Consider the following 27,127-nt stretch of genomic DNA (forward strand, 5'->3'; position numbering starts at 1 on the left):
CCGATTTTGAAGCACATGGCTTAACTCCCCGTTTCATTTTTAGAATATAGAACTAATGAAGGGAACGTTCAACCACTGATCTTTGAAGGGTCGCCACGCTCCTCATGTCGGTAGAGGTTTTGTCTATCAACTTTGCATACAACTGCAGAGCTAGGAGAGACCCAGTGAGCTCCTAAACCAGCCGACTCTTAAAATATTCTAAGCGGTGGAACGAAAGGCATCAGCCTACGGAGACAATCTAATTCTTGTTATGGAATAACTTGTTCCTTTTACGGCTGTGCGTTCTAGATCCCTAAGGCAAGTCTTGCTTCTGGTTTTGATGGTGGTGCAGGGAACTGGGAGCATATTTCTATACCGGGACTGCCGATTGCCACTCCTGCCTTACTGCGGATGATTGTCCATATTTCCTTCAGGTTCTCATCATCCTTCTGAGCAGTGTTTGCTTTGTCTTAAGAAAACACCCGGAGAAGTTCTTACTAGCAAGGTGATTCATTCCAGGCTACAATTACAGCTGAATCTGCTGTCATTCCCTTTTTCCACAGAAACTTATTTGCAAAGGGGTTTCTTCATAGATAACTCAAGGTGGCAAACCTAATATTCCCATTTTCCCCCAAACAATAACTCTTTATCAGGTGGGCTGCGCTGAGGGAGGGACTGGCCCAAGGTAAGCCAAACTGCTTAACAAATTAAGTCTTCCAACTCTTCATCATCCTCCCTGTTGCATTTGGATGCTGACTTCCAGAAGCCGTTAAGGAATCTAGTAATGAATTGCAGGCACACACAGCAATGATAATGGGAGGACTGGAGTCATGCACTGACTTTTTCTTTTTAAGGTAAATAGCTTTGCGTGTTTGTATGCATGTGACGGAGCTTAAGGGGTGCTGGAGCCGTCACTTGACTAGATCAGTTTTGCACACAAGCACCAACACAAGAGCCCGGGTGGTGCAATGGTCAAAATGCAGCATTGCAGGCTGACTTATAGCCCATAGCCAGGAGTTCGATCCTGACCGGTACAAGGTTGATTCAGCCTTCCATCCTTCCAAAGTCAGTAAAATGAGGACCCAGATTGTTGGTAGCAAGCAGCTGACTCTGTATACCACTTAGAGGGGGCTGTAAAGCACTGTGAAGCGGTATATAAGTCTAAGTGCTATTGCTCTCCTACCCTTTATGTGGCTCCTCTGAGTCTCTCTCGCCTTCAAATACAACTCACAGCCTCTTGGTCTCTTCTTTCCTATAAAGGCCACAGGCCTTCACATGTTTTGGGGGAGAATCCCTGTTGCTCCACCTGCCGAAACGGGGAGAACAGTTGGTCATTTAGGAAAATCAATGTAAAGGGGGGAAAAAAATGGGTGGAAAGTGTTAGAATTCTTTGAATGGCATCTTAAAGAGTGTTTGTCTTTCTCTACCTGGTGACGCCCTTGGCATCCAAAGTTGTTTGCTTTTCTCTGCGCCTAAAGAAAGCTGCTGCATTGGGGCTCCCGTACTAAGCCTTTCCAGCAATAGGACCACAACTGCACTCGGGACAATCTGCAGGGAAATCCTATGGCACTTACTTAGAACTAAATGACTTCTAGATCAGGGGTCCCCGATCCCTGACTGTGGTAGGCAGGTAGGACGTGAAACCACGCCCCTCTCTGATCTGTGGAAAAACCTCTCTCCATGAAACTGGTCCCTGGTGCCTAAAAGGCTGGGGGGTCGCTGTTCTAGACAAATAGGCCCAGAAATGTTGGAGACACCTTTTGATGCAAATGGCACAGAAGAGCATTTAGAAAAGTACCAACTGGACTTTTTTGTTTTTCCTTGAAGACATTTTGCTTCTTATCTGAGAAGCTTCCTTCAGTTCTGACTGAAGAAACTCTAGTTGCCTTTTGAAAAAGCATCTTTGGGATAGCCATGACCTGGATGACTGAGAATTCCCATAGACATTTCGGAGTACATTTCCCTCAACCCAGCTAAGAGCCAAAAACACTTCCAGCGATGCAAAAAATAATGATCCAAATTGACCTCACAGATCATTTCTAGTGTGTCTCTGCTATTCCTGTCCTCAGTGGATGTGAAGGCGCTCAATAGTTGGTGCAGAAACTGAAATAAAAGAATTCGCATAGGGCCTCAGTTACTTTCCTTAATCCCACGCGCTTTTATTCTGAATTCTCTGTTTACAGACGTAGGAGTGCCAGGATCCTTTCTTTTCTTTTTTTCTTATCACCATGGCATAACTTCTGAATTTTCATGCTGCTGCTGCACCATAAGGAAGTTGACAATCTAGTAATTATGACGAGTTGCCTTTAAGGTGAAGGTTGCTGCTAAAAATACCCAAATGGAAGGTCCTGGGTTTTAACAGTAGATTGCTACAAAGAGCTCCCTATTAAAGACTTCCCTTTTTAGAGTCCTTTGGGAGCAAAAGGGAAGCAGCCGTGGATCCCACGGGAGGGCTTCAGGGTGCTTCTGATGCTGTCCTAGAATTCCATGACTGAATGAAGGAGCTGCCCCAAAAAGCCTCCGAAGGCATCATTGATTTTTAATGAGCTATAACTGTACTCGAACAATCCATTAGAGTCTGCAGAAGCTTCCTCATCTTTCAGAAAATATCTCCAGAACTAAGTGGCTGTTTCCCTCTCTCCCAGCTGGGTATGGATTCCACAGTTCAACAATTGTATGGAAACAAAACAAGACTACTGCCATCGAGCATCGCTTTTCAGGTTTTCTTTTTAATTTTTGACTGAATATTTTCCCAAACATAATGAGATTATGCAAATAAGAGAAATTACTAAGTGCTTCTTCCCAACAATTTCAACATATGGTAAAACACCTGAACTTGTTACTTAAATCCTGTTGAACATGCTCCTTCTGCAGCATTTAAAAAAAAAAAAAAGGATCGTTGTTGAGGCAATCAATAATCGAATCAATAGAACAAGATTTAATGGAGGGGGGGAAACTGAGATAATATAGGCTTTAAAGCTATGCCACCTGGCTTGGCATGTTACCAAACAAGATAGGTTACTTTTTTCAGCCCAGCCAAATGTTCAGCAGAAGGAAGCAAATTTCCAACACACAAACCATGGAAGAATCTCAGTCATGATTTTACCTTCACTCCAAATCCCACATATTATTCAGCAATTAAAAAGGAGAGTTGAGAAATAAGTGAGTGCTAATCCGATGCTTTGTTGGCTACTACAATTTTTCTCCTAACGCTGAATTTCTGCAGCAGAACTACTGGCATACCAGCCAGTTGTCTGCACCTGCAATTCTCAAGGAATGTGAGTCAACTCCAGCTCTTCATTGCACAAAACATTTGAATCCTCCTGCCATTACAAGTATATATGCAGAAATGCAAGGGTGCAATGTTAGGTAACAAAACTAAGCCTTACTGGACTTCACTCCAGCAGAATACAATTTAGGGAAATCAATTCAGTGCGCTATTAAGGCACTCTAGGTCAAAGTGCTCAAAGTGATTTCTGCAGAAATTTCAGTTTCTGTAATATATATATATATCTTCCCCCATCCCCGGCCCTGGCCCCAGTCTAGATACTGAAGGGAAAATTCCTTTCCCTCTAATAGTTTTATCATACCATTCATTCAAAAGTACAGCACCTTTAAAAAAAATCCTTACTGTGTGAAATAAACAGGAGGTGGAAATGGAGCTAGGAATAAAGAGGAGTGGTCTCTCCTGCCTTCGAGGCTACCGTACTGTACAATAATTTGGCTTCCTCATACTACAGTAAAGCGTATAGTTACTGGAGGCAGGCAAAACACTTCACACAACAAATAGCTTTCCTCCACTTCCTTTTCAGAAAAGCAGAAATAAGGGACAGCTCTAAGATTGAAGCTTTGGATACAAGCAGTAACAGTGATTTTGCCGCTATATAAAAATCTGATCTCCATTCCCAGACATTCAGAGATGCTTCCAAAGGAGAGACACTGAAAGCTGCCCTAATTGCACAGAGGCCATGTCTCTGCCACTGACATCACTGAAACTGGATCACACACACACACACATGCCTACAAAGAACTTGAGCATCGCAGGGATTTGGGAAGATACAGAAGTTAGGCTAAGCGGCAGCTGCTCCAACTGTAGGGAAGATGGCATCGTCGCTATTTCCCAGAGCTTAGCACTGCAGAATAATGCAGTGCAGAAGAAGTGCAAAGATAAGTACATTCTTTCTGTAGGGAGAAAGACGTCTTGTGCACAAGTTTTCCTCTCAGGCACAGAGAACAAGCTTTTTTTTTTTTAAAAAAAAAAGACCAATCGCTGGAAAGTCACAAGTCACTTCTTGGAGAGTCTAGCAATGAGTTTTTTCCATTCTTCTCTCTTGCCCGTGATGTACGAAGGAGTCAAGAGCTGAAGCACCGGTTCCTGCTGCCCTTGGAAGAATTCTTGGCACAGGGCCTCTGCGTTGCAGATCACATACATCCCACAGTCATAGCTGTTCTGCTGCGCTGGAGCTTTCTCTTCTACAAAGGCAACTTTGCCCCTCTTGCCAAGAAAGGACTGCAAATTCCTTGCAACCTGTTTGGCATGTGCTGAGTTACACCTGCTGTGGGAGTCATAGTGAGCAAAGCCGTTCTTGTCTTGGAAATACACTAGCAAGCTCCAATGGGTGCCACCAGCTGCCTGGTTGGAGTTGTCATTGATAGCCAGGAACACAATTTTCTTGTGCAGCAAGTCCAGGGGCTCAAGGAACATGGCCAGTTCCTCCTGGTTGGTGGTGCATTTGATGAACTGAGCCACTTCCGGGCCCACGAAGCAGGCCTGGTCAGAGAAGTCTCGGAACTGGTCGTTGGCAAAATACTCAAAGGCAAACCCAATGATGTGGTCATTAAGCCAGCAGGGAGGATCTAATAAAGAAATGTCTGATTGTCTCAGCAAACTATCCATGTAACTCAGGACAACAGGGTCCATTCTGTGCAAGCAGGGCTACGACTGCTGGAGAAAGCCCAAAGCCTAACGTGAACAGAGAGGAAAAAAGAAATTTACACATGAGAAGTGTGAAGTGCTTCTGCATCCGAGCTACCGAATGAAAAAGGTTAAATGGGAAAACTAGACAACATACTAGACAACGTTTGGTTTGCCAAATGGGAGCATGGCAATTGATTAGATGTTGCTCTGATTTTAAAATATTTTTCTACCTCACGCAGTTAGGAAAATAAACTGACTCTTCCTTTAGCCCCTCTCTTGAATTCAGGGACAAAACTGCATATTTTTCAGCCTGACTGGATTCTTGTTTATCTAAAGGTCGGTGCCACTAAAACATTCTCAAGAAAACTAAAAAATTGACTGCAGCCTTGAAGTTATTTGATGTTCGGCTTTTGTAAATACTTCTGTATATCACTAGGGTCTGATTCAGCCTTTTGAAAGCGGACAACTGACAGCAAGCGCTGTCCCTTGGGCATGACTCAGAGAAAACTGGAGAACACCCATTCATTACAACAGGAAAGAAGCTGCATGTGCCTATTTACTCATTAGGAAGGGATGGGAAGTTTTCCTGCATACAATTAAAACACAAAGGAAATTCACTGATGACTTGTATGTATTAGTAATCGTTAAGATCTTCAAAGGCAATAACTAAACAACTGCCTTTTGAAAACAATGAGAATTAAGAGTGATGATCTCTATATTAGATCTTCTGTAATGCAGAGGTCTCCAAACTTGGCAACTTTAAGGTTTGTGGATTTCAACCCTGCTGGTTGAGGAATTCTGGGAGTTGAAGTCCACAAGTTAAAAGTTACCAAATCTGGAGACCTCCTGCTGTAATGAACTGGTATTTGCCTTTTTTTAAAAAAATGCAACCAGATCTTTCCATTTTTCTGAGGCAAATATCTTGTGGATTTAAGACCCATAATGCTGATCCCCGTTACAGGAATATTAAGATGGAATAGGAGCATCTATGATTTACCTGAGTCAACAATCCGGACTTGCACAGATTAATAGCTACATAATAGGTGCTGCATCCTCCCCTTTGCTTAGCCTTCGTCGGTAAGAGCAACATGGTGGTTTTCAGCATCGTCCCACAGCAAGAAATTGTTCATTTCCTGGCTGCATTTGCTCATTCTATCCATTAGCTGTTACTTGAAACTTTTCGGCAGTGACTCACCAAATAAATTCTATATCTAAAGGAAATCTTTTTCAGATACCAACTCATTTTCTTGGAAGCTACAACAAAGCACTTTTAAGTATAGTATACAAAGGGGAAAAAATAGAACCTGCAATTATGAAGGGATAGGCATACAGGAACCTTTTTTTAGGCCAAGCAACTTTCCAGTGGTAGAAACCCCCCCCCCAGAAAAATAGCCTTGAAAATTGTAGAGTAAAATCTTGTGCTCAACCTCTGATGACCTCATGGCCACATCCATGTAGCTTTTTTGTTTTTTGGGGGGCGGGGTGGGGGCAAAGATATGACATTAGTTTATACTGCTGCTTTACAAGTTGCTTTTTAGCCTACATTTCCTAGTGGCGATTCATCCAATAATTAACGGAGATAAACCTTATTTCCAAGATCAACCTAGGTTAGCTAGGTGCTGCCATCTCACCAGGGAGAATAAGAAAAGCTGCGACTATATGATATATAGTCTATATGTATCTATAGATTCTATGATACATCTTTATGAAGTGTAAAGATGTATCAGGCACATTTTTTCACGTGTGGTGGACTTGCAATGCTGCAAAAAATATTGGAGACTGATTCAAACATGGATAGAACAAATGGTGGGAGAGTGTATTCCATTTAAACCGGATTTTTTTTTTCTCCTAGGTATAATATCAGAAAAACTTAAGAAGGAAATAATGTATCTAATAGTACATGTATTGATGGCGGCTAGAATAATATATGCACAATCCTGGAAAAATGAAATCATACCTCCAGAAACAGAAATAATAAGGAAAATTATGGCATGTGCAGAATCAGATAGGTTAATTCTAGAATTAAAAGACAAAGGAGAATCTAAATATTATAAAACATGGAATAAATTTTACCAATGGTTTTATAGCAGAAGACAAGGTAGAAATATTAGTAGTTATGATTAGATTAATTAGTAATTAATGTATTAAATAAGGAGGTTACAAATGATGAAGTAAAATGTATATATGTACAACAAAGGGAAGCTGGATGAATTGTGTTGTATTCTCATAATTAAAATGAAAAAATAAATTTAAAAAGAAAAGAAAAGCTGCGACAACTATTAGTTCCAATAGTTGGAATTTCCCTGCAGGCAAGACGATCTAACTACGTTTTACTTTGCTTCCTAAGTAGTCCTAGACTTACGACGAGTTTGCTTAGTGACCGTTCCAAGTTGACAACGGCACTGCAGCATCCTCACGGTCACCTGATCAAAATTCAGAGGGTTGGCAATGGCTTCATACTTATGACCGTTGCTGTGTGCGTGTGTGTCCTCTTCCCCGGGGTCACAAGAGCCCCTTTTGCGACTTTCTTCCCCCCCAAGTCAGATTCACTTAACAACCACGCTACTCACTTAGCAACTGCAGTGATTCACTGAACACCTGAGGCCAGAAAGGTCGCCCAATGAAGCCAAACTACCTTGACAAATGTCTCACTTAACAGCATCAATTTAGGGCTCAATTGCGGCCTTAAGTCGAGGACTATCTGCATCTAGAAGGCTCCCACTTACCAACCGGGTCAAGAAAGTGAGGCAAAATGCACTTAATAAATGTCTCGCTTAACAACGGGGAGGGGGAAGGTCGATAGTGGGTCGTTAAATCGAGGACAATCTCTAACACAGGATGAGGGCGAATGAATGGCGAGGCAGGGACGGTTTTCCCTCACGGAGAAAAGGCGGGAGGATTTCAACCATCCAGGCGCCGTTGGGAGAGCCGGGGAGGCGGGTCCGGCCCCGCGGGAGCGCTGTCCAAGCAGCCGAACCGGCCCCACGCTCAGGGTCCCCCTCAGGCGGCCTTTCTCCTCATTTCAACCGGGGCCTCCGCGCCCGATTCCCCCTCAGAGGCGAACTCCCCTCACGAGGCGCCTTACCTGCCACCGGGCCTCGCGCTCCTCGCTGGGGGGGAGGGTTGCCCGGCGCGGCCGCCAAGCAACGCCGCCGTCGTAAAAAAAAAAAAAGAAAAGAAAAGAAAAGGCGCCGCTTTCCTCCCTTGGCCTCCACCCCTCCCATCCAGCGCTACGCCACTCGCGTAAAGCCTCGACGGGAATCGCCGGGCCTGGGCGGTGAGCGCGCGGCTCCTACCTTTCGAAAGTGGCCGGCCTGTTTCTCCTCCTCCTCGCTCCGCCCCCTAAGGAGGAGGGAGGGGGAGGGTTTTTTTTTTTTTTAGAAGGAGGAGGAGGAGGAGGAGGCGTGGGCGGGGCTTGGCTTGGGGCGCGGCGGCCGGAGGAGACCTCCGCCTTTCGCGGCCGCTGGTTCCGCGAGCGCGCGCGTCACGTCAGCTCGAGGCTGGTGCTGGAGGGGAGGGAGAGAGAGGAGAGGGCGGGGTCCGGCCGCTGCTCGTGCGCGCGCGCGAGAGGGAGCGAGAGAGGCGGCGGCTGAGGTGGCTGTGAGGCGAGGCGGCGCGGCGTTTCCTCCCCACCAAAGCGGGTGGAGGAGGCGGGTGGCCGTCGCGGTGGCGGTGCTGCCCCTCGCCGGCCCGGAGCCAAGGGACGAAAAGACACAGAGAAGAAAGCTGCGGCGGAGCGATGCGGTGGTCCCGCAGGTGAGCCTCGCCCGCTGCCCCGGCCCTCCGCCGGCTTTCCCCCCTCAGCCCGGGGATGAGGCGCCCGAAAGACCGAGCGGGCGGCCGCTCTCCTCCGCCACCCCTCCGCACCTGCGGGTCCCCACGGGCGGCCCCCAGCGACGCCTCTCACCCGCGGCTTTCCTCCGGGATGGAGAGAGGAAATGGGGCCGCCGCTGCCGCCGAGATCCGGACGGGAGCGATGTGCGCGGACGAAGAAGGGCGGGCGGGGGGGCTGGAAAAATATACCCCACGGACCCCCCTCACATATACACCAATAAGGGGAGGGGGACCCGCCGGCTCCTCTCGGCCGCAGGGAGGCTTCATTCATTCGAGGCGGCTCCCGATTCCGAGCTTGCCGGATCCTCTCCTGGGGGAGCCCAGCCCCCCCCCCATATCCCTTCTGGAAGAGATCCCCCCCCCCAACCCCCCCACTCCTTCCCTGCACCCCGTTCTTCTGCCTGCCTGCCTTGCAAGGTCACGGAGCCTCCACTTTCCTGCCCCCTCTCCTCCCCCCGCAAATGCTACATGAGATCATCCATTTTTGGAGGGTTTCTTGTCAGACCCGAGTCTCCCCTCCCCTCAAAAAAAAAAGCAAAAAAGCGGGGGAGGTTAGAGAGAAGTGGGGGAGAGAAAGGATGGTTGTGCTGTTGTATTGCGTGGTGGTGTGCAAGGTCGAAATCTGGGCTGCAGCAGCTGCATTGTGATCCACCACCCCCACACACACACCTCCATGGAAGAAGGGGGAAAAAAAAAACCCAAGCTCTGCTAGAGGAGAGAGATAAGGGTTTTTTTTGCCCCCCACTCCCCCCCTTTCTTCTCCTAAGGAGGTTCAGAGGTATTCTAAGAAAAAAGGGGGAAAAAACCCACACCAGAGAGAGAAAGAAAGCAATGGATTTGCTCAGCATCCTTACAGGCTCTTCCTGTGTAAAAAAAACTTTCTCATGGCAATATTTGTTTATCTGGGCTGCTGTATTTACTAGATAAGCCACCAAAGGAAGCTGCTTTTTTTTCTCTCTCTCTCTCTCTCTCTCTCTTCCCATTTTGATTTGGGAGCCGGATTTGGGACAGCGGTTAGGATCTGCCGGGGCTCAGGCCTTCAGTATGGCAGTAATGCTGCAGTCCAGTCCAACTGGTAAAGGCTCTCCGGTCTACGGCTGCGAAATGTGGTTGCACGCCTGCATTAACTGTAATAAAAAAAAAAATATTCTGCTTGCTGTGGTGTTTTTCTTCAAGGGTGCTTTTAAAGACATGGTGTGACACCGCATCTGTTCTCAGCTGTTGCTGTGGATTAAAACTCCTGTGGCTGTGATTGTTAATGGCTGAGGTTGGGGGTCCTGCTGGCTGAGAAGGGTGAGAGCTGTCGGAAAGCATACTTGGAGGGCACTCCTCTGACAGTAGCCAATTGCAGAAATTGCAGTGGCTTTTTATGAATCCAGTCTCTAAATCCATCAGCCTTTGCCTTAATCTTCGGGATGGGAAAAGGAGTATAATCTTCTTGCTTCTTCCATGTGTCACATGGAATATTTATTTAAAATGTCTTTTAAAACTGGGTTTTCCAGTACTGTAGAATTTAAACATGTATCTTTAGCAGTCTTAACAAAAATGATTGGCAGCCTCTAACTTCACTTGCAGCCAGTTTCTCTTTTTTCCCCTCGTCCTGCCTTTTGATGCTTGCAGTCTCTCTGTTCTACTTTTCTTGCACCGAATGAATTATTTTCCTTGAATCTGCCTTTTCTTTTTAAAGGAGCCTTAGAGTTTGGCTGTTCAGTTTTATCATAATGCAAATGAAGTGACAAAGAGCACAGCAGTGTGGGTTGTATTAGGAAGACATTCTTCCTTTTTTCCATTCTGTGGAGGAGGATGAATGCAGTATTTTGAAAAACTTGGGATTCCAACAAAGGTGAATTGAGCATATGGTGCAGGGTTATATGAATAAAACCTTATATTTTTCTTACTAGGTGTTTGTGCAGATTTGTGCAAAATGTGTTTGACTAGTATGTGGTTCTGTGTTTATTGGATCCAGACAGGGTGTTAGTTTTTTATTTTAAATGTACATGAATTCAGCCATTTGAATAAAGTAAGCAAATAATGAGTTAGCATTGATGGTTACTGTAATGTCAAACTCACTATAATGAATACATGTTCATTATTTTTTTTACAAAAATGGTGCCAACCCTCTTTAAAACCATCTTCTGCATCTCATATACTAATAGTCATTTTATTTCATTTGCTTTGGAATGCATTTCATAGAATCTTTTAAAAGATATTCTGAAATCAGATACTGTATTAATGTAGAGAGATTTTAGTATACCATTTCACTAATTTATGTAATCAACCTAAATTTGTATAAGACACATTTTTGGAGTCTTGGCATCAAAAATTTACATGAAGAAAATTAATGAAACAATAGAACATTTGGAAGATTTTGTGAGTATACAAGAGATACAACAAATTAATGTGTTAGACGCTGCTATCACTTAAAAATCATCAGTTCTCTTAAGGAAACATAGTCAAAAGACATAATGCTCTATTAAAGCTCTCTTTTGAAATTGCTGTGGTAAAAGGAAAAGACAGCCTCAATTTGAGTTTGACTTCTAGTGATTACATACAATGATAATGTAGGTTTCTTGGCAACACTATGGAAACTTTTTGGTCTTGCTGCTATAGTATTTTTTTTATTTTCAGTTTAACCTATAGTTTTGGGATTTCCCCTTGGCCTCTCATCCAGGTACTTTCAACCTAATTAGCTTTTTTGAAGTCAGCCTGATGCAGTTACCTGTGGTACTTGAAGGTGCTTCAAAAAGTAATAATTCTGTTTTATTGATTGATTTAGCAGTGCAAGTTTATTAATATTTTAGATATTAAGCACTTATTTTCTCTAAATTTCTATTTATTATGCACAGATATTTATCAGGCAAAATATTTTTATTAAAATTTTTCTCAACATCAGAAATAAAAGGGCGTTGATTCATTTAGGTAACTAAACCTCTGATCTTCAGCTGTATTAAAGATACAGAATTTGGAAAATGTCTGATAAAATAGCTATCGTAATTCAGTGGAATGCTTGTCAATAAATAAATGTAACAAAAGGTATACTTAATGATTTATAAAACGTGAAGAGAAATAAGGGAAAAATTAATTATGGAGATTATATGTGTTTTTAAGGAAGTATGATATTTAATTGAAAAGTGTTAAAGATGTTAAGATTTTAATGATTATTAATGATAGAACTGAACTGGAATGGAATGAGGGTTTATAATTACATATATTTACAATCTTTCTTTTTTTAAAGAATATATTGTGTATTATAAGAATGTGCCAAGAAGAATTTGATTGGAAGTTATGTATTCTGTATTATATTGAAGGTCATAAACAAGGTATATATTGAAGTTTAAATAAGAGTTGAATGGATGTAATTAAAAGATATAAAGGTGTCATACTCCAATTAGTAACTACAGGAGAAAATTTGTTTAGTGAGAAAAGATAATATGAAATTGAAACAGAACAGACAAAAGTATAAATATAATGATTTGAATTGAGATGAGATAATCAAAATAAAATTGAGAAAATTAAAAGAGGGGAAAAACTATATAGAAAACGTAAAATAGTATAAGATATGGAATAGAATACAAAAAGGAGCATGAAATTGAGTTCTGTGTCTGTATAAAGAAGTTCAACCCGGGACCGTGCTATTTTCAAAAAAGATGTTTTACTTGTATTTTGTGTGTGAAAACCCAAATAAAACTATTAAAAAAAAAAGATACAGAATTTGGAATCATAATGAAGCTGCTGCTTGCTTTCATGTATGGCTGATACTGCTTATCAAAAGATCCACTTCAAATTCATAATGTAATTCCTATATGCATGAATGCTCCAGAGTAATATTCTATTTTTAATGCATCATTAGTACAAATTAAAGTTTTTTAAAAAAATCTGGAAATGTTTTAACATTATAAACAAGTGTTTTTACTTGGTTCCAAAAGAAGATGCTTTACATAATTTCTAAAGTCCTCATTTTACATAAATATTTCAGTTTTTAGTAGCTCTTAGAGAAAATAGAAGGAAGAAAAAGCCTTTACTTTGTAAACACTCCATAGATGAGCCAGCAATTTTTTTAAAAAAATCCATTGATAAAAAAATTGACTTTGAAACTTTGTGTTTTTTTGGTTTAATTTTTGTTTATTTTTAACAGTATTATGCCTCTCAGCTGCAATCACTTTTGCCCATTAGTTAGCTGCTGTTTAGTTAAAATGTGATGAGAACTAATTGGAAGTTGAACTTGCTGTTTTCATCATGGGATGATGAATGTCGGACTTCTCAGCAGATTCAGAAAGGGGAAGTTGCTAAAATTCATGGTCTGGGATTGCCTTCACGAGGCTTATGACCCCAAGTGCCGTTGTCCTGACACATGTGGTCAGTGTGCTTCCATGAATGTTGGAGCACTTCCCCTTGTGTTGGTGGAGGCTAGTTACAAGTAGGACTCATAGCTGTTTCCCTAGGAATACAGTGGAAAGAGTTTCAAATGCAACCTAGCTGCATTCAGTGGCTTTCACCAACTATTAGAGTCACAATTTTATCTTACAGCACTGCTAAATTAGCTTTTATCTACAATGTTGATCTACATCATGGTCAACAAAGATTCCTGTGAGAAGATCAGTGCTTTGGCAATATCAAGTGATACATCTGAATTCAAACTGCACCCTGAAGTCTTTTTTAGCTGCTTCTCTCAAGTTGTTCAGGTTTTGTTTTGCAAAAGTAGTTTATCTCCCCACCCCAATAACCGATGGCTCCAACTGACAAACCAGAAGGACATCATAGTCAATGGCACTCAGCCTTGCCCAGAGGTCTCATGAGACCTGAAAGGACATACCTGCTTCATCCAGGTTCCAGTGAAGGTAATGATCGGAGCAGCCACCCCTGTTTCTATCCACTGACTGGATCAGAATCTTGAGTTAAAAGGGTTCCTAAGTGGATCTTTTTGTTTCCTTCTTTTCCTTGCCTGCTCCTCCAGCTAATGCTGCTTCCCAACCAGCCTGGACCAGTAATCACTGTTCTGTTTCCTGCGTGAGCTCCTCACCTATTTTTCTGTATAGTTCCGTGCTACTGTCGTATGCAGACACTGAATCTAATGTCACATCAAAACAAAAAGCTGCAGGTATCCCTTTCAGTTTCTGCAGCTTTTTGTTTTGATGTGCTGTTTTCCACATTACCAAGTGTTCTTGGCAATGTTCCCACGGAGAATTAAGTTGGGAAAAAAGGCTCCATGCGATTGGTCATCTCAACTGATTTTTCAGAGAATATATGTAAGCCGGGATACTGGTTTCCTGGCAGCTTTCATTCATGGACCTTTACAGCTTTATTTGAGAAATCGTAAGAATGAACAGTTTAATTCAGTGTGCTTTTTTTTGCCTTTCTTTAAACCCGAAATTGTGTTCAGATGCAGAGCTGCAGAAAGAAAATATTACTTGGAAAGAGATTGTGATCCTTGCTGATCACAAACAGTTAAACACTGCATAAATTATAGAAAGACAGCTTGCTGGGGGGGGAAATGTCCAGCGTTGATCTGAAGTTTCTAACTGCATAGTTAATTAACAGTGCCCAAGATAACCTCAGTTGTGGTTACAGGCCCTAAGGAGTATGATTCAAAATATGGTAGATTTTAAACTGTCCATTTTAGTATCACAGCCGTTTGTATTTATTGGATGTGTGCCATAGAACTTGTGTGAAGTAGTAGATTACATAATCATGGAAGAATGCAGTCCCATTACTGTTGGAAAACTTCTACTATAATATGCAGCATCACTTGAGCTGCAGTATTTGTTTTGTTATTTTCGTCAGCTAACTTATTTTGCATTTGAGTGCCCTATTGCCAATTCCCATCTGAAGGAAGAGCTTGGTGCAACTATTTTTTTACAGGGATGGGTTTTTTTTTTATTTTTACATAAGTACAGTATACAATGAATTATAGAATTATCAAATTCAAACTAATAATCAATTTGGGTGAGGAACTAAGCTGCCCTAAAAGTTCCCCTGCATCAGTTCATGGACTAAATAAAATACAAATGGGATATGAATAGATTTTGGCTAACCAAATGCAACCTAGATACAGTGAAGAAATGTGGAGCTAAATAGCTGTCTGGCCTTTTTTTAAAAAAAAAAAATTAAAGAAAGATTAGTCCATTTTAAGTAAATTGCTCCTGCCAACAATATTCCTTTCCAGCTTTCAATGAACATTTATTTTTATAATTTAAACTTGTTGACATTAATTTTGCCATCTGAATGAGCTGAGAAAAAAGAACTTTATCTGGCAAGCTGTGCATGACCTGTATTTGGAGAAAATACTAGGAGCTGACTATTAAAATTCTAGAAAGACACTCTTTGCCCAGCAAAGTTTTAGAAGAAATCAAGAGTTTTATATAATTGCTTTCTTGATTTACACTTTGTTACATAATAATTTTGTTTGCATGTTATGTCAGCCCAGCTATTGTGTTTGTAAAATTGTGTGTTACAATTTGTATGAGGAAAGGTATTTTCAATGAACTGTGTTAAAACAAACCATGGCTTAGCACAAAAGTGCACAATCAAAGCTACAGAATCATGTTGGCTTCAACCTCTCAAACACTTGCCACAAATTTTATCGGCAGGAAATAATCAGGTTAAAATAATTTGATTTTAGTTATACCTGTTGGAAGAAAAATCCTTTTGGGTTCAGTTCCAAGTGAGGAAAAAAGACACTGGAAACATGGAGGCTGTTTGGAAAGATGGTTTAATGGTGGACAGGGCCACATGGCTTGGAGCTCCAAAGTGAAAAGGACGATCACATGCTTCAAGATGTTGGGTGAAGGGAAAAAAGGGCCAAGATGCCGAGAGACCCTTAGTTATATTTCTTAGTGTTTCCTGTTCCTGTGTAAGAAATGCATCCCATTGGCTGTCCAACTCCCAGGGGCGGGGGTCTTAGCTGGACCAAGTGGCTTCACCTGAGTGCTGGCTGATGCAATCTTCCCAGGCCAGGTGGTGAGATGGATAGAGACCTTTGTTATGTAGAATATCCTGGCCCAGGCCTTAATGGCCCACCCATTAACAAAGGTGTTTTGGGGTGAGCTTCTGACTCTCTGAGTCTCTACTTCCCTTTTAGGGGAAATGTTCTGCCTTTTTAAATATTTCCTAGGATATTTCATTTTTCTTGGAGTGGGGTGGGTGCTAACTTCCTACATACCAAAATTAGGTATGACTGAACTCATTTCTGTGCCCTGGCTTACCTGACCAAGTAACCCAGTTCAATTGTTTATCCTAATCAATCTCTGACACCCAACCCCAAAGCCCCAATTGTGGGTCTTGGCCTAAAAAGCACCAGGGGATATAACTGAGTGATGTATTCCACATATCCAGCAATAAATAATACGTTTTCATTTTTTACATTGTTTTAAATAGTTCTTTTTAAGTATCATTCTACCAATGTGGGCATCTTAGCTAACTCATAGTTACTGTATTATACTGAAGTGGAAGACTACAGGTAATCCTTGATTTATAACTTAGTGACCATTCAAAGTTACAACAGCATTAAAAAAAAGTGACATGACCATTTTTCACACAACCTTTCCAGCATCCCCATGATTGTATCCTCAAAATTCAGACACTTAGCAATGGTTCATATTGATGATGGTTACAGTGTTCCAAGATCAATGGGGAAGCCAGATTCACCTTAACAGCCGGGTTACTGACTTATCAACTGCAGTGATTCACTTAACAGTTGAGACAAGAAAAGTTGTAAAATGAGGCAAAATTCACTTAACAATTAACAACAGAAATTTGCTGGGCTTGAATTGTCACCTTAAGTCAAGGACTACTTTTAATATAGAATAAATGCATCTTCAACCTTGTTACGTGCCATGTGTTCCAGTTCTAGGAAATAATGTGTTTATTAGTTTCCTCAGCCTTTGCCAAGCAATCAAACCTCCTGTGTTTTTTTTTAATATAGAAAAAAAATCTGAAATTGGCAGTAGTTGTTTGGGTGTGGCTCTGAAAGGGCGTGTTTCTGTTGGTGCGCGTACGGGATGAATTAGGCCTAATTATAGATACCAGAATAAGAAGACAGGGTCAGTTAGATTATCCAGCAGTGTTTCTGTTAGCTTATGGCTTGGAATGGATTTAGCTGAGTAATGATAGATAGTTCAGTTTATTGTCAGTGGGCAACATTTACACGAATGCTTACCATTTGCATAAGTGAAGGGTTTTGAAATGAAACTGCAAGTGATGCTTTTCAGAAAAGCAACTGTTGTCTTCCCTCTCCTCCCAATATTACTTTTTATGTCAGAAGTGCCTCATGATCTCACTTGATAGGTGTCATTTTAGGTGTGCTTGTTTTCATGGAGGCAGCTCCAGCGTATCTTCTTAGTTACTCCTGAAGCTCTCTTTTTACCTTGTCCCGTCTTTCTTGAATGAATGTCATGCCTTCACTCTGGGACCTTGTCGATTGTGTTCTGTACAAAGATGACATGTGGTTTATTAAAGTGCGCTTTTATGTCTGTCATGGAAAATAATGAGGAAGAAAAATGTGGCAAATTTAACTTTACTGAAGATAACTGAGTATTTTCATATCTCATTAAGTTAGAGCAAAGTGTTCTTATTAATCTTCGGAAGTTTGAGGTAAGAATAAGGTAAGTATAGAAATGACTTCTTTAAAAAAAATAATGGCTAGGAAAATAAAGATGTGGAACAGCCTTTACTGTTTGCTTTTAAAGACCATAAGTACTTTTTCAGATGACTGACTGGTTGAGAAGGTTTCTAGACATTGGGAGGAGCTGAAATGAGCTCTTGGCTGTAGTTTTTTGTTTTAAAATTTACTCCCTTGTTCCATTTACAAAGCAAGTTAAGGGAAAGCTTTCAGTAGCTTGGTTAACATGGTCGTCAATATAGCTGCTTCCCATTTTTTCTGCTTTGCCCCAGTGGGTTTGTCATGGAATCTTTGTGGGTACCCACTGTCCTACTTCCTTCCCACATCATGTGGGTTTTTCCAGTGGTTAGCATGGATAGCTCTTTGGATCTATGATAACCCCCTAATCTATAGTTGAGATCACTCCTGAAACAATATTCTCTGTTTAATTTATGGGAAGATGTTCCCTATCCCCCCCATAAAACGTTATTGGAAATCCTAATTATAGTTCATTTTCTCTTTGGTATCTAGGAATTGGAACTTGAAGGGCCAATCATTAAAGTTACTGAGATGTGCAGTGATCCTTCTTGGGAAGAAAGTTGTTTGCCCTCATCATTGTTTCAAAGACGTTGTTAATGTCTTGTCACATGCAGAAAGAACCATTTATATGCTCTTGTGAAAGTGCAAATGTGTTGGAAAATTTGAGATCAGAAGTTTTTTTTTAATGGCCCTGTTTGAGTTCCAAATCAAATGGATTCAACTAAAACACATATAACTGGCCTCATCATGCTTAAAGCAAGATTAGGAAGTTTATAAAACTGTTATAAGAATTTTCTCCCAATTCATCCCCAATTAACAGGTGGGTATAAACAAATTTCAGAATCTGATAGACTTTATTTTGGAAATTTTAAAAATGGCATCCAAAGTTAATTCTTTTAAAGCATCCATAAAACTATAAGTCAGAACTAAGGACCTTTCAGAGTTATTTGGCAGAAAGCAGAAGGCAGAATTGCGAATAAACATGCTGATTGGAGGAATTCACATTGCTGCCTCTGTTATTGCATGCTAGACACTTTCTGGCCCTCAGTAACCCAGCAACACTGCTTCTTCTTTTCTCCATCTCCTGTTTTCCAGAAGCTCTTTAGAAAAACTGTTGCTAAAAATCACTAAGGAAGTAGAATATGTGAATGTGAATTATATTATTGTTGAGAAACTAATATGATCAAATTTCCACGAACCCTTTAATTAATGCTACTGGTCATGTCTTTTGTTCATACCAGTTTGCCTCTCCCCTCCTTGGAGGGTATTACTAGAACTGCCTGTGTTGTCTTTATCTTTTCTAATTGGCCTATCTCACTGTTAAAAATATTCAGCTTTTTCTCTTTTTTTTTGAGATGTGATCAAATGCTGTTCTGGATGCCAATCCCACAGATGTGACATTTAAGCTTGCCTGCACTGAGCTGGGTAGCATTTCAGAAATGCATATATTTTGTTGGTAACTGATCTTAGACTTACTTTGAGTTCTTACTCCAGAATAGATGACATCCGTTTTTGCTAATTGTAGTGTAATGCATTTTTAAAAATCTATTTTTTTCTGCTAGCTTCTGGTAAATGCATTAGGAGCAAGACAAACAAAAGTACAAGTAACTGTGGTTCAACTATAATAGGTTTGTGTTAGGTAGATTTTTCCAAAGTATGTCTAAACAACAGGGCTTTGTATGTTTTTTGCATTTTTTAAAATTCTCATATTTAAATTGAATCACTTTGAAGATGACTCTTTATTTTGTGGAAATTATTTTTTCATAATTACAGAAGCTGGACTCCCTGATGGGAAGACATTTTGAACCTGAGTCTTGCTAACTATCACTAAATAAAACAATTTACCCCTTCAAGCTAATTTTCTTGTTGTTATTGTTGCTGGGCAAAAGGAATTAACAAATTCTCCAACTGTAGGTTAGAGATTGCATGTAAAATTAGAGGGTAATCACTTGTGCATTGGTAAGTAACTAAAACTGTGCTGTCTTGTTATGGAAAGAGTCTTTAGCATATCAGTTTTGGGATGACATGTTTGTTTAAAATTATTAACCATTCAGTTTTGCAGGTTTATGTTCAATTTTTTATGTAAATGTGGGCCTCTCATTTTCTATTCTCTTTTATCTCACAACTTTTTTGTGAGCAGTAAAATTAGATTTATTTTTGTAAATTCCAAATATCTTTTACTCTGTTTTAAGAATTGTTAGCCAAGTTCACCAAATGTCGAAAACTCAAATAATGGACGATACGTTGTGTTTCTATTTGTTAGCATTGCTACAGTTGTTGTTCTTGCCTTCTTATATGATAGTTCAGAGATTATAATTGACTTGTGAAACTTAATTACTTTGTATTGGTTGATTTGCAAATGGTATTATGAGAGAAAATATTTATAGAATGGATGGATAAGTTGTTGCTCCATTTGATCCATTTGATCTGTGTCTATCTAAACCAGGGGTCTCCAAACTTGGCAACTTGAAGACAACTCCCAGAATTCTCCAGCCAGCTATGAGAATTCTGGCTGGAGAATTCTGGGAGTCAAAGTCCACAAGTCCTAAAGTTGCCAAGTTTGGAGAGCCCTGCTCTAAGCCACCATAGCTCTAGGCAATAAATTTCAAAATATTTTAACCCTGCTGGGTGACTTTGGGCCAGTCACACTCTCTCAGGCCAGGATTTCAGCTGTTAAACCTTTTTTTTTTTTTTTAGAAAAGTCCATTAAAATTTTGACAAAACAAAATTTGACTATTTTTTAAAAAGTGCAAAGTAGAAATTATACTGATTCCTTTTTTCCTTTGTGATAGGGCTCATTTGCCATTATTGTTTGGCCTTGCTGCTGTGGTGCTGCTCTTGAGTATCTCTCAGGATAACTGGGAATTGTTGTTTGCACCTATTTCCTTAATGTTCACTGTTATCTTATGGGAAAACTTCCACTTTATGTTACCAAACTCTTCTGAGCAACAACGCCCACACTGTCTGCAGCTCAGATTTTTCTTCATAGCCATATGGTCCTGCTATGTTTCTATGTCTGGCAAGCTTTTTTCCACCATTTGTGCTGTTATTCCTTTTTTTCCTCCCTCCCCCTCCCCCAAGATACAAATGTACAAGCTGATTATCTCACTGCAGAAGGCTTTTTCCATAATATTAAGGGACGATTATGGTTCTTCTGCATATAAGTCAGATTCTATAAACTGGACTCTGCTGCAGGATGCAGGTTAAGCTTTCCTGCTGACTCCAGGTTGCAGTTTTGTCTTCCCAGAAGATTATATTTACCTCTTGTTGTCCTTACTACCAACTCTTCTGCCTTGCCTCTGTGTTGGGCTTTGGAGAAAAACAAATTTCACACATCCATGCTAAAATATGAAGCATGAAGAAAGGGAGCAACAGCAGCTGCTCCCTTCTGTTTCCTTTATCAAGCTTGGACACAAGTGAGATCATTTCTTTCTTGAGAAAGAAAAAAAGCTGGCACCTTCACCTTATCTCCTACGATGGAAAAATGTTGGAGTCTTTCACCTCCTCCATGTATGATGGGAACACTAAAGGCCTCAGCAGATGGCCTCAAGGTGAAGTTGATTTGAGATTAGGGTACCTTAGTGGCGACTTGTGTGTGTTTGTGTGTTGCTTCGTTCAGTGTGGCTATTGATGGGCATCTTTTTGGTTTAATTACCTGAGCGCACATAGTTATTATAGCTGTAGCATGAAAATAAGCTTTCTACCTTACTGTAGTTTTTGGCTGCCAATTTTATCAGAACACCTTCAGAGTTCACGAGTGACACTGACAAATATCCAAGTAGTCCAGCGTCTAATTGAGGCTGAGAGGTAGCATCTGCCCTATGACTGACCCATTACTAGTGGACTGTGACAGAACAGGCTGCCCATTCAATGGATGGCTTGTTCACTGCTTTCTCCTCTGGCAGTTGCCTGCTGTGTCAAATGCTGCTTGCCTGAAGTTTCTAATTCAGCCAGCAAAATGGAGTACATGTAATTTAAAAAAAAAAAAACAGTAGGCTATATTTTTTAGCATCTGATCTTTTACCATGGTGGCATTTACATAATGCACTTGCTTTGTCTCAAGGAAAAACAGAGCTAATTTTGTGCAGGATTTTTTTAAAAGATTGAACCACCATTTTTGTTGGCATGGTAATATTCAGCTATTCCACAATATCATGCTTTCATATGTTACAGAAGTATAATTAGCAAGGGTTAAGCTTGTGAATAATAACTAGCAGAGTACAAATATGACCACAGTGTTCTTAAAGATAAATTCAATCTAGAGCATATTGAGTTGTTTTAGATTGTATAACTGATTATAAATAATGTGAGTGTGGATTTTGTATTTTGGGAAACAGTCTCTAAAGTAACATTATCTGAGATGGGACTGTCATTTGTATAATTCCATTGATTTAATTTGATTATGTATATTTAGAAGGTCACTAATGAAGAGCCTTAATTATGTTCATCTAACAGTTCTAGTTATTAGTGTTTTCATTTGGGATATATTTCATTTTCTTTAATTTAAACATTTCTTTCCTTTCCTCTGAATGATAGTTCTCAAGTACTGACTCTTTCAAGAGATGAGGTTATAAGCTGTGTTAGAAAAGCATTGCCCCTGTGCTAAGTCAACCCTAGAGCGATCTGCAGCACAAGTTACAAAAAGTGTACTGTTGTATTTCCCATTTTGTAATTAATGTGCATTGGTGCACAAAGTACTCTTATTCAGTATGTTCCTCTGTAAATGTAACCAGAAAAGCAGTGACAGCACAATATTTGAATGAAATAACATGGGGGGGGGGGTGGAGAGGAAATGCCTGAATTTAGAAGCACTTTGCTTTGCTAGATAGCATAGCAAGCATATGACAGGAAGCATCTGACTTTCAGAGTTACACACACAAATGGTTGGTTTCTGGAACATATGATGAAGGATTTAAACCACTCTCAAGTAAAGTCGGTATGTAAGGCTGAAATGAAAGGGACGCAGGACAGAAAGCAACTTTACATCTGCTTAATTAGAAAAAGTGGATTAACCCTTTCCTGGTAGCCAAAAAAGGCACTTTATGGTAAATTCAGTGGGTCCATTGTACACATTCAAATCATCATGGATTGAATGTGCTGTTGTTATATTATGCATTTAGTTCTTAATGGATTATTTCCTTCTAAATTCTTACCAACCCCCTGTCATTAGATCTTAGGTGCGAGTCTCCAGTGATGATACATTTCTTTTAGAGCAATCCAAACTCATATTATCACACTTAGACACCAACGTTTCCATGTTCATGGGCGAAAAAATACAAATGCTGCTTTAATAAACAGTAAAGCTAAGATCCAAACAAACATTAGAATTACAAGTAATCTTTTGCTACATAGTCAGTCTGCTTTATTTAAATAGTGTGGAGTTTGGTTACTTCTTGTCTGCCTTGAAATTATTGTTAGAAACTGCCCATCTTCCTCATAGAAGGACTCATAACTTTTAAGCAAAGATGAGTAGAGATATATAAGAAACACACTGCAAATCTGAATGTATTATTTCAGTGCTTCATCTATCATTATTTAAATTGTATAATTAGTAGAGATAGTTTAAGTTAAATAAGTAAAGAAATTCTGCAGCAGCTAGTTGCATGAGCAATTGTGCAAGAAACTCGTGAGCAAAAGATTTGCTTGTTACCTTTTGTAACCCTGGAAATAATTCCCAGTTGATAGGTGCTTCTTAAAGGACATGTCTGAAGAAGACAGAAAAATGCTAATTATATAGGAGAAGTTGTAGTTTCCTTTTTTTTTTTAATAGTGCGCTTATTTCAGGAAGTGGAATAAATCCAGACTTGCCAGTAATGCAGGACATGTGACTTAGTTTCAGTTGATATAATTCTAATGTAAGCAGTTTCCCTCATCCACCATTTTGGGGTAGGAAGGAAATGGAGGCTCTTTAAAATTGAGGAAAGTGTATGAAATAGATCAGAGATTTCTATTGGAATTGAGATAATGGCAGTAATCTTGAAAGTGTGTTCTTCAGGACTTTTGCATGCTATTGCTCAAACTATTGTAGGTTGCCTTAATTGCAGTTGAGGTTTCAAATCCTTTCATAATGCAGCTCCTTTCAGTCTTACAGATATTTTTCACCTCTGTCCTTCCTCCCCAAAAGGGCAAGTTGTATCTGAGCCATTTGGGGAAATCTGAAAAGGATTTAATTGATTGCCTCAGAGCTTGCTTTGGCACTGATGTGTTCTTGCATTTCAAACAGTGATTATAAAGGATTATTGCCATTGTCAATGTACCTTGAAAAAAATTGGCACAATTACTGGGAAAAGAAGTAGCAAATTCCATTCTATCTGGTTCATGACATGGTCGTGATAGTTTGCATGATCAGGATATCAGCTCCTGCCCTTACCTCTTCCTGTGCTAGGTGTGATCTCTAAGCCAGCAAAAATCTTCTTTTAGATAAGTTTGGAATGGCATTTCAGGAGGCAGCAATAAAAATAGAATTATGAAAAATGTAAGGATATGTCTGAAAATAGCAGTGGCTTGTTTCCCTTCCTCCATAGAAAGAGGTTTGGTCGCAATAGGACAATGCAGATTTTCTAGTCAAATCCTCTTTATTACTGACTGCTATTATCAGTATAATTTTTTGCATTGTACAATATATTTCATTAGACATTCCAGATGGGCTGCTGGTTTAAATAGTTATGGCCAGTTGTTGAGACCAAGGTTATAATGAAGTTATCCATTAGATTATTTTGGAATATTTGGTATGTAAAAGCACCTTTTTGTTTTTAACTATTTAAATAATGATACTGTTGAATTTGGTCACCCCACTGCTAACTTTAGGTCATTTCAAAGAAGCAGTTCTGATATAGGTACTTTAGAGGCACCCATGGTTTTTTTTCTTTCAATCATGAACTGTGCATATATTTTCATTTACATGACCACTACCAATCTATAAAATGACCTCTTCTCCCAATCTTAATTTTATATAGATCCTTTGGTAAAGTGTTTTGAAATCTTATCAGCATGCTAATTGAGACTGTCAAACTCTTTATTGTTAAGATAGCCTTGCTGACTTTTTAAACTAAGACCTATCTCTCTGTTACCAGCTTACTCAGAACAGATATTAAATTGCCTATAATATCCTTACTGGATATGTTTTTGTTATGTTTTTGTGACTGTTTTTTACTATTTTGTTACAAAGGGAAATGTTACAGATGTATATTGTTGTTAGAAGTTTCCCCAATTCACATTCGATTTATTTTAGAACTCTGATGTGGTATTTTTAGGCATTTAATCAGTTCAAGGATGGAGATTTGTGAGGATCTTGGCTTTAACTGTATTTAGATGGAAATACAGTTAAAATTAAAACCATTCAGCTTATTTACAATATATTTCTTCTGGAGATACTTTAATTCCTTTGGCATTCAGGGATTGAATATGACAACAATTGAATTCACCTAATGGGAAGAATCAGGCACTGACCTGGAGACTTTGAGAGCAGAGAAGTCGAGTATAAATCAGATAAATTCCAAATTCAGTTCCTTACTATCAGCTGAAAAAGACTGGTAGTATGTTACTTTATGAGATATATCTCAATGTGAGCACCTGAAAAATTACTTCCAAATGGACTATGTTAAATTGATTCAGTTTAGTATGTTATTGTAATATATTATGTTGCCTTGAAATACCTAATTCAGTTAAAAGTGAAATAGTCATTTGATACATGAGCATAAATGTAATATTATGCATAACTATTTAAGCATTTGTGTTGTGTGTGCATTTATTAGTGGTGTGGGAAGCAGAGGATTACTATTCCTGTAGGGCTACCACTAAAAACTTCCTGTTTGGCATCTTGCAAATTTGCCTCTCTAGCTAATTGTTTCTAGCTTGGTTTTGCTTTACAGAGTCACATTGCTCTAGAGCAGGGGTCTCCAACCTTGGCAACTTTAAGACTTGTGGACCAACTCCCAGAATTCCTCAGCCAGCCATAGAGACCCCTGCTGTAGAAAATGCTTTGAGTTATTAGCCACTTTAGTTAGTCCCACAGATGAAATTTAGGTTCATGCATAAGTGCCTACATATGTGATACTTGAAAGCTTACTGTCCAGTAGCTGAATTGCTGATGAATTCATACTAAATATTTGGGCGCTAATTGACTTTCTAAGATCTGTATTTCATGGTAACTGGCAGAGGAAATTCAGAAATAAGCTAAACCTATCTGCATGTTTACATATCTGACTAGAGTTGAATGTTACTATTATTTTTATTCATTTTTATTCTTTTTTATTCAGGCTCAATATTGATTGTGATGTGATTCCCTATGTCAGTTTACTGGGGTAGAGGACTGAAAATGTTAAGGATGTAACAGACAATAGTTTTTTTCCCGCATAGAATTTAATAACTGAACTGAAAAGTATCCACTGCAATCCAAATGGTCCTCCCAGGTTGTCCCTGAGACGGATTCCTTTTGGTAGAAAGTCTGTTTAATTAGCTCACGAGCTGCTTCATTAAGGTGAGGGGGGGAGGAAGGGTTGCTGTAAAGGGAGAATCACGGCCGTGTTCAGTGAGAGTTTATCAATAGCATTCGTGTTCTTTTGCATTACCTGAACAATCAAGATCTTAAGTCCTTCTCTACTTCATGCACTGCTTTACAGTTGTTAGTATATTATTGGAGGTACCGAATAAAATACAGGCTTTTATTATATTCAAAATTACATTATTTATCTCTGATCTGTGCTGAATTTTTTTATGATGGCCCCTTACAACTTTTGTGATGGGGACTGGTCCTACCTTCCTGCCTGACTATAGACCCCATACGAATCCCTTTGACTAAGCTAATCGTCTAATACAGGGGTCTCCAACCCCTTTATCATGGGCCAATACCAGTCCATGGCCTGTTAGAAACCAGGCTGTGGAAGTAGCGGCAAAGCTTCATCTGAGCAGGTTGTATTCAGGTTGTGAGGTTGTATGTGAAACCATCCCACCCCCTCCCCTGGTCCATGAAAGACAGTTTTTCTTCTGAAACTGGTCCCTGGTCCCAAAAAGGTGGGGACCACTGATAATATTACACAATACACAATATTCGGTAAAATAATCACTGTCTCATTACTGGTCGTGATATGATTACCGCCTTAAATGTTCTTACAGGGTGAAGCCTAAAGACAGTAGCTTGCAAATAGTATTTTATGGCTATATACATTTTGATCGATAGGTTCTGCCAGTGTAAGATCACATGCCACATGAGCAGAACTGCAGGGCAAGCTGGCACCAGTTCAGTCTAATTGAATTTCCTTCTCTCTTTGTGTATAATGTGTTTCCAGGGTGTGAGGGCAAACCTTGATAGGGCTGGCTAAAATACGGCAAGTTTCCTGTCTTCATGATACTCTGCATCGTGTTCCTTTGTGTTGTAATATGCGTTCTATGATGGGGCATTAGGGTACTGCCCTAACATGCTGTCTTTAGAAAGATAAATAAATGATTCCTTTCACTCAATGGATTGAAGACCTATTTACACTTGCAAGCATACAAAGATAGTTACTGAAACACCATTATTGTATAGTAGAATAAATTAAATTTATATGAATACTGTAGATAATTGACAATGAAGGTAATTCCCTTAGAATAATTTATAAATAAACTAGAAAAAATTTGCATTTCTTCCATCACCAAATCAGTATTTGAAAGAAATATATTCTCTGTTGGCACAATGTTTTTGGCCTATACAGCATTTATTTAGATGCTACTGACTATTAATTTGGTCCCTAGCAGACTACAGAAGATCAACATATTAATTA

The 27,127-nt window shown here is 39.8% G+C and overlaps 2 protein-coding genes across 16 annotated transcripts in view; one reads left to right on the forward strand and one right to left on the reverse strand.

Annotated features, from left to right (window-relative positions):
- Window positions 1–2,687: 2,687 nt before the first annotated feature.
- On the reverse strand, window positions 2,688–8,381 carry SENP8 (SUMO peptidase family member, NEDD8 specific). Of its 4 annotated transcripts, none has more exons than XM_026709779.2 (2): window positions 7,983–8,381; window positions 2,688–4,942 (listed from the first exon to the last, which is right to left on the reverse strand). In XM_026709779.2, exon 2 carries the CDS (start codon window positions 4,898–4,900, stop codon window positions 4,265–4,267), a length of 636 nt encoding a protein of 211 aa, XP_026565564.1. In that variant the 5' UTR covers window positions 4,901–4,942; window positions 7,983–8,381; the 3' UTR covers window positions 2,688–4,264. The 4 variants fall into 4 exon arrangements, with proteins under 4 accessions (XP_026565564.1, XP_087798061.1, XP_087798063.1 ...); XM_087941935.1 differs by having other exon boundaries at window positions 8,194–8,276; XM_087941937.1 differs by lacking the exon at window positions 7,983–8,381 and adding an exon at window positions 7,263–7,286.
- A 79-nt stretch (window positions 8,382–8,460) lies between these two features.
- The window catches only part of MYO9A (myosin IXA), an 89,173-nt gene continuing 70,506 nt past the window's right edge, over window positions 8,461–27,127 (forward strand). For 9 of the 12 annotated variants that reach the window (XM_087941917.1, XM_026709883.2, XM_087941918.1 and 6 more), the window contains exon 1: window positions 8,461–8,653. The gene's annotated coding sequence lies outside the window, so the exon portion shown is untranslated. The remainder of the gene's footprint in view (window positions 8,654–27,127) is intronic. The other 3 variants (XM_087941920.1, XM_087941921.1, XM_087941924.1) reach the window with 1 other exon arrangement.

This window comes from Pseudonaja textilis, chromosome 13 (genome assembly GCF_049901715.1).
Source record: "Pseudonaja textilis isolate UNSWEBS1 chromosome 13, rPseTex1.2, whole genome shotgun sequence".
Classification (NCBI taxonomy): domain Eukaryota; kingdom Metazoa; phylum Chordata; class Lepidosauria; order Squamata; family Elapidae; genus Pseudonaja; species Pseudonaja textilis.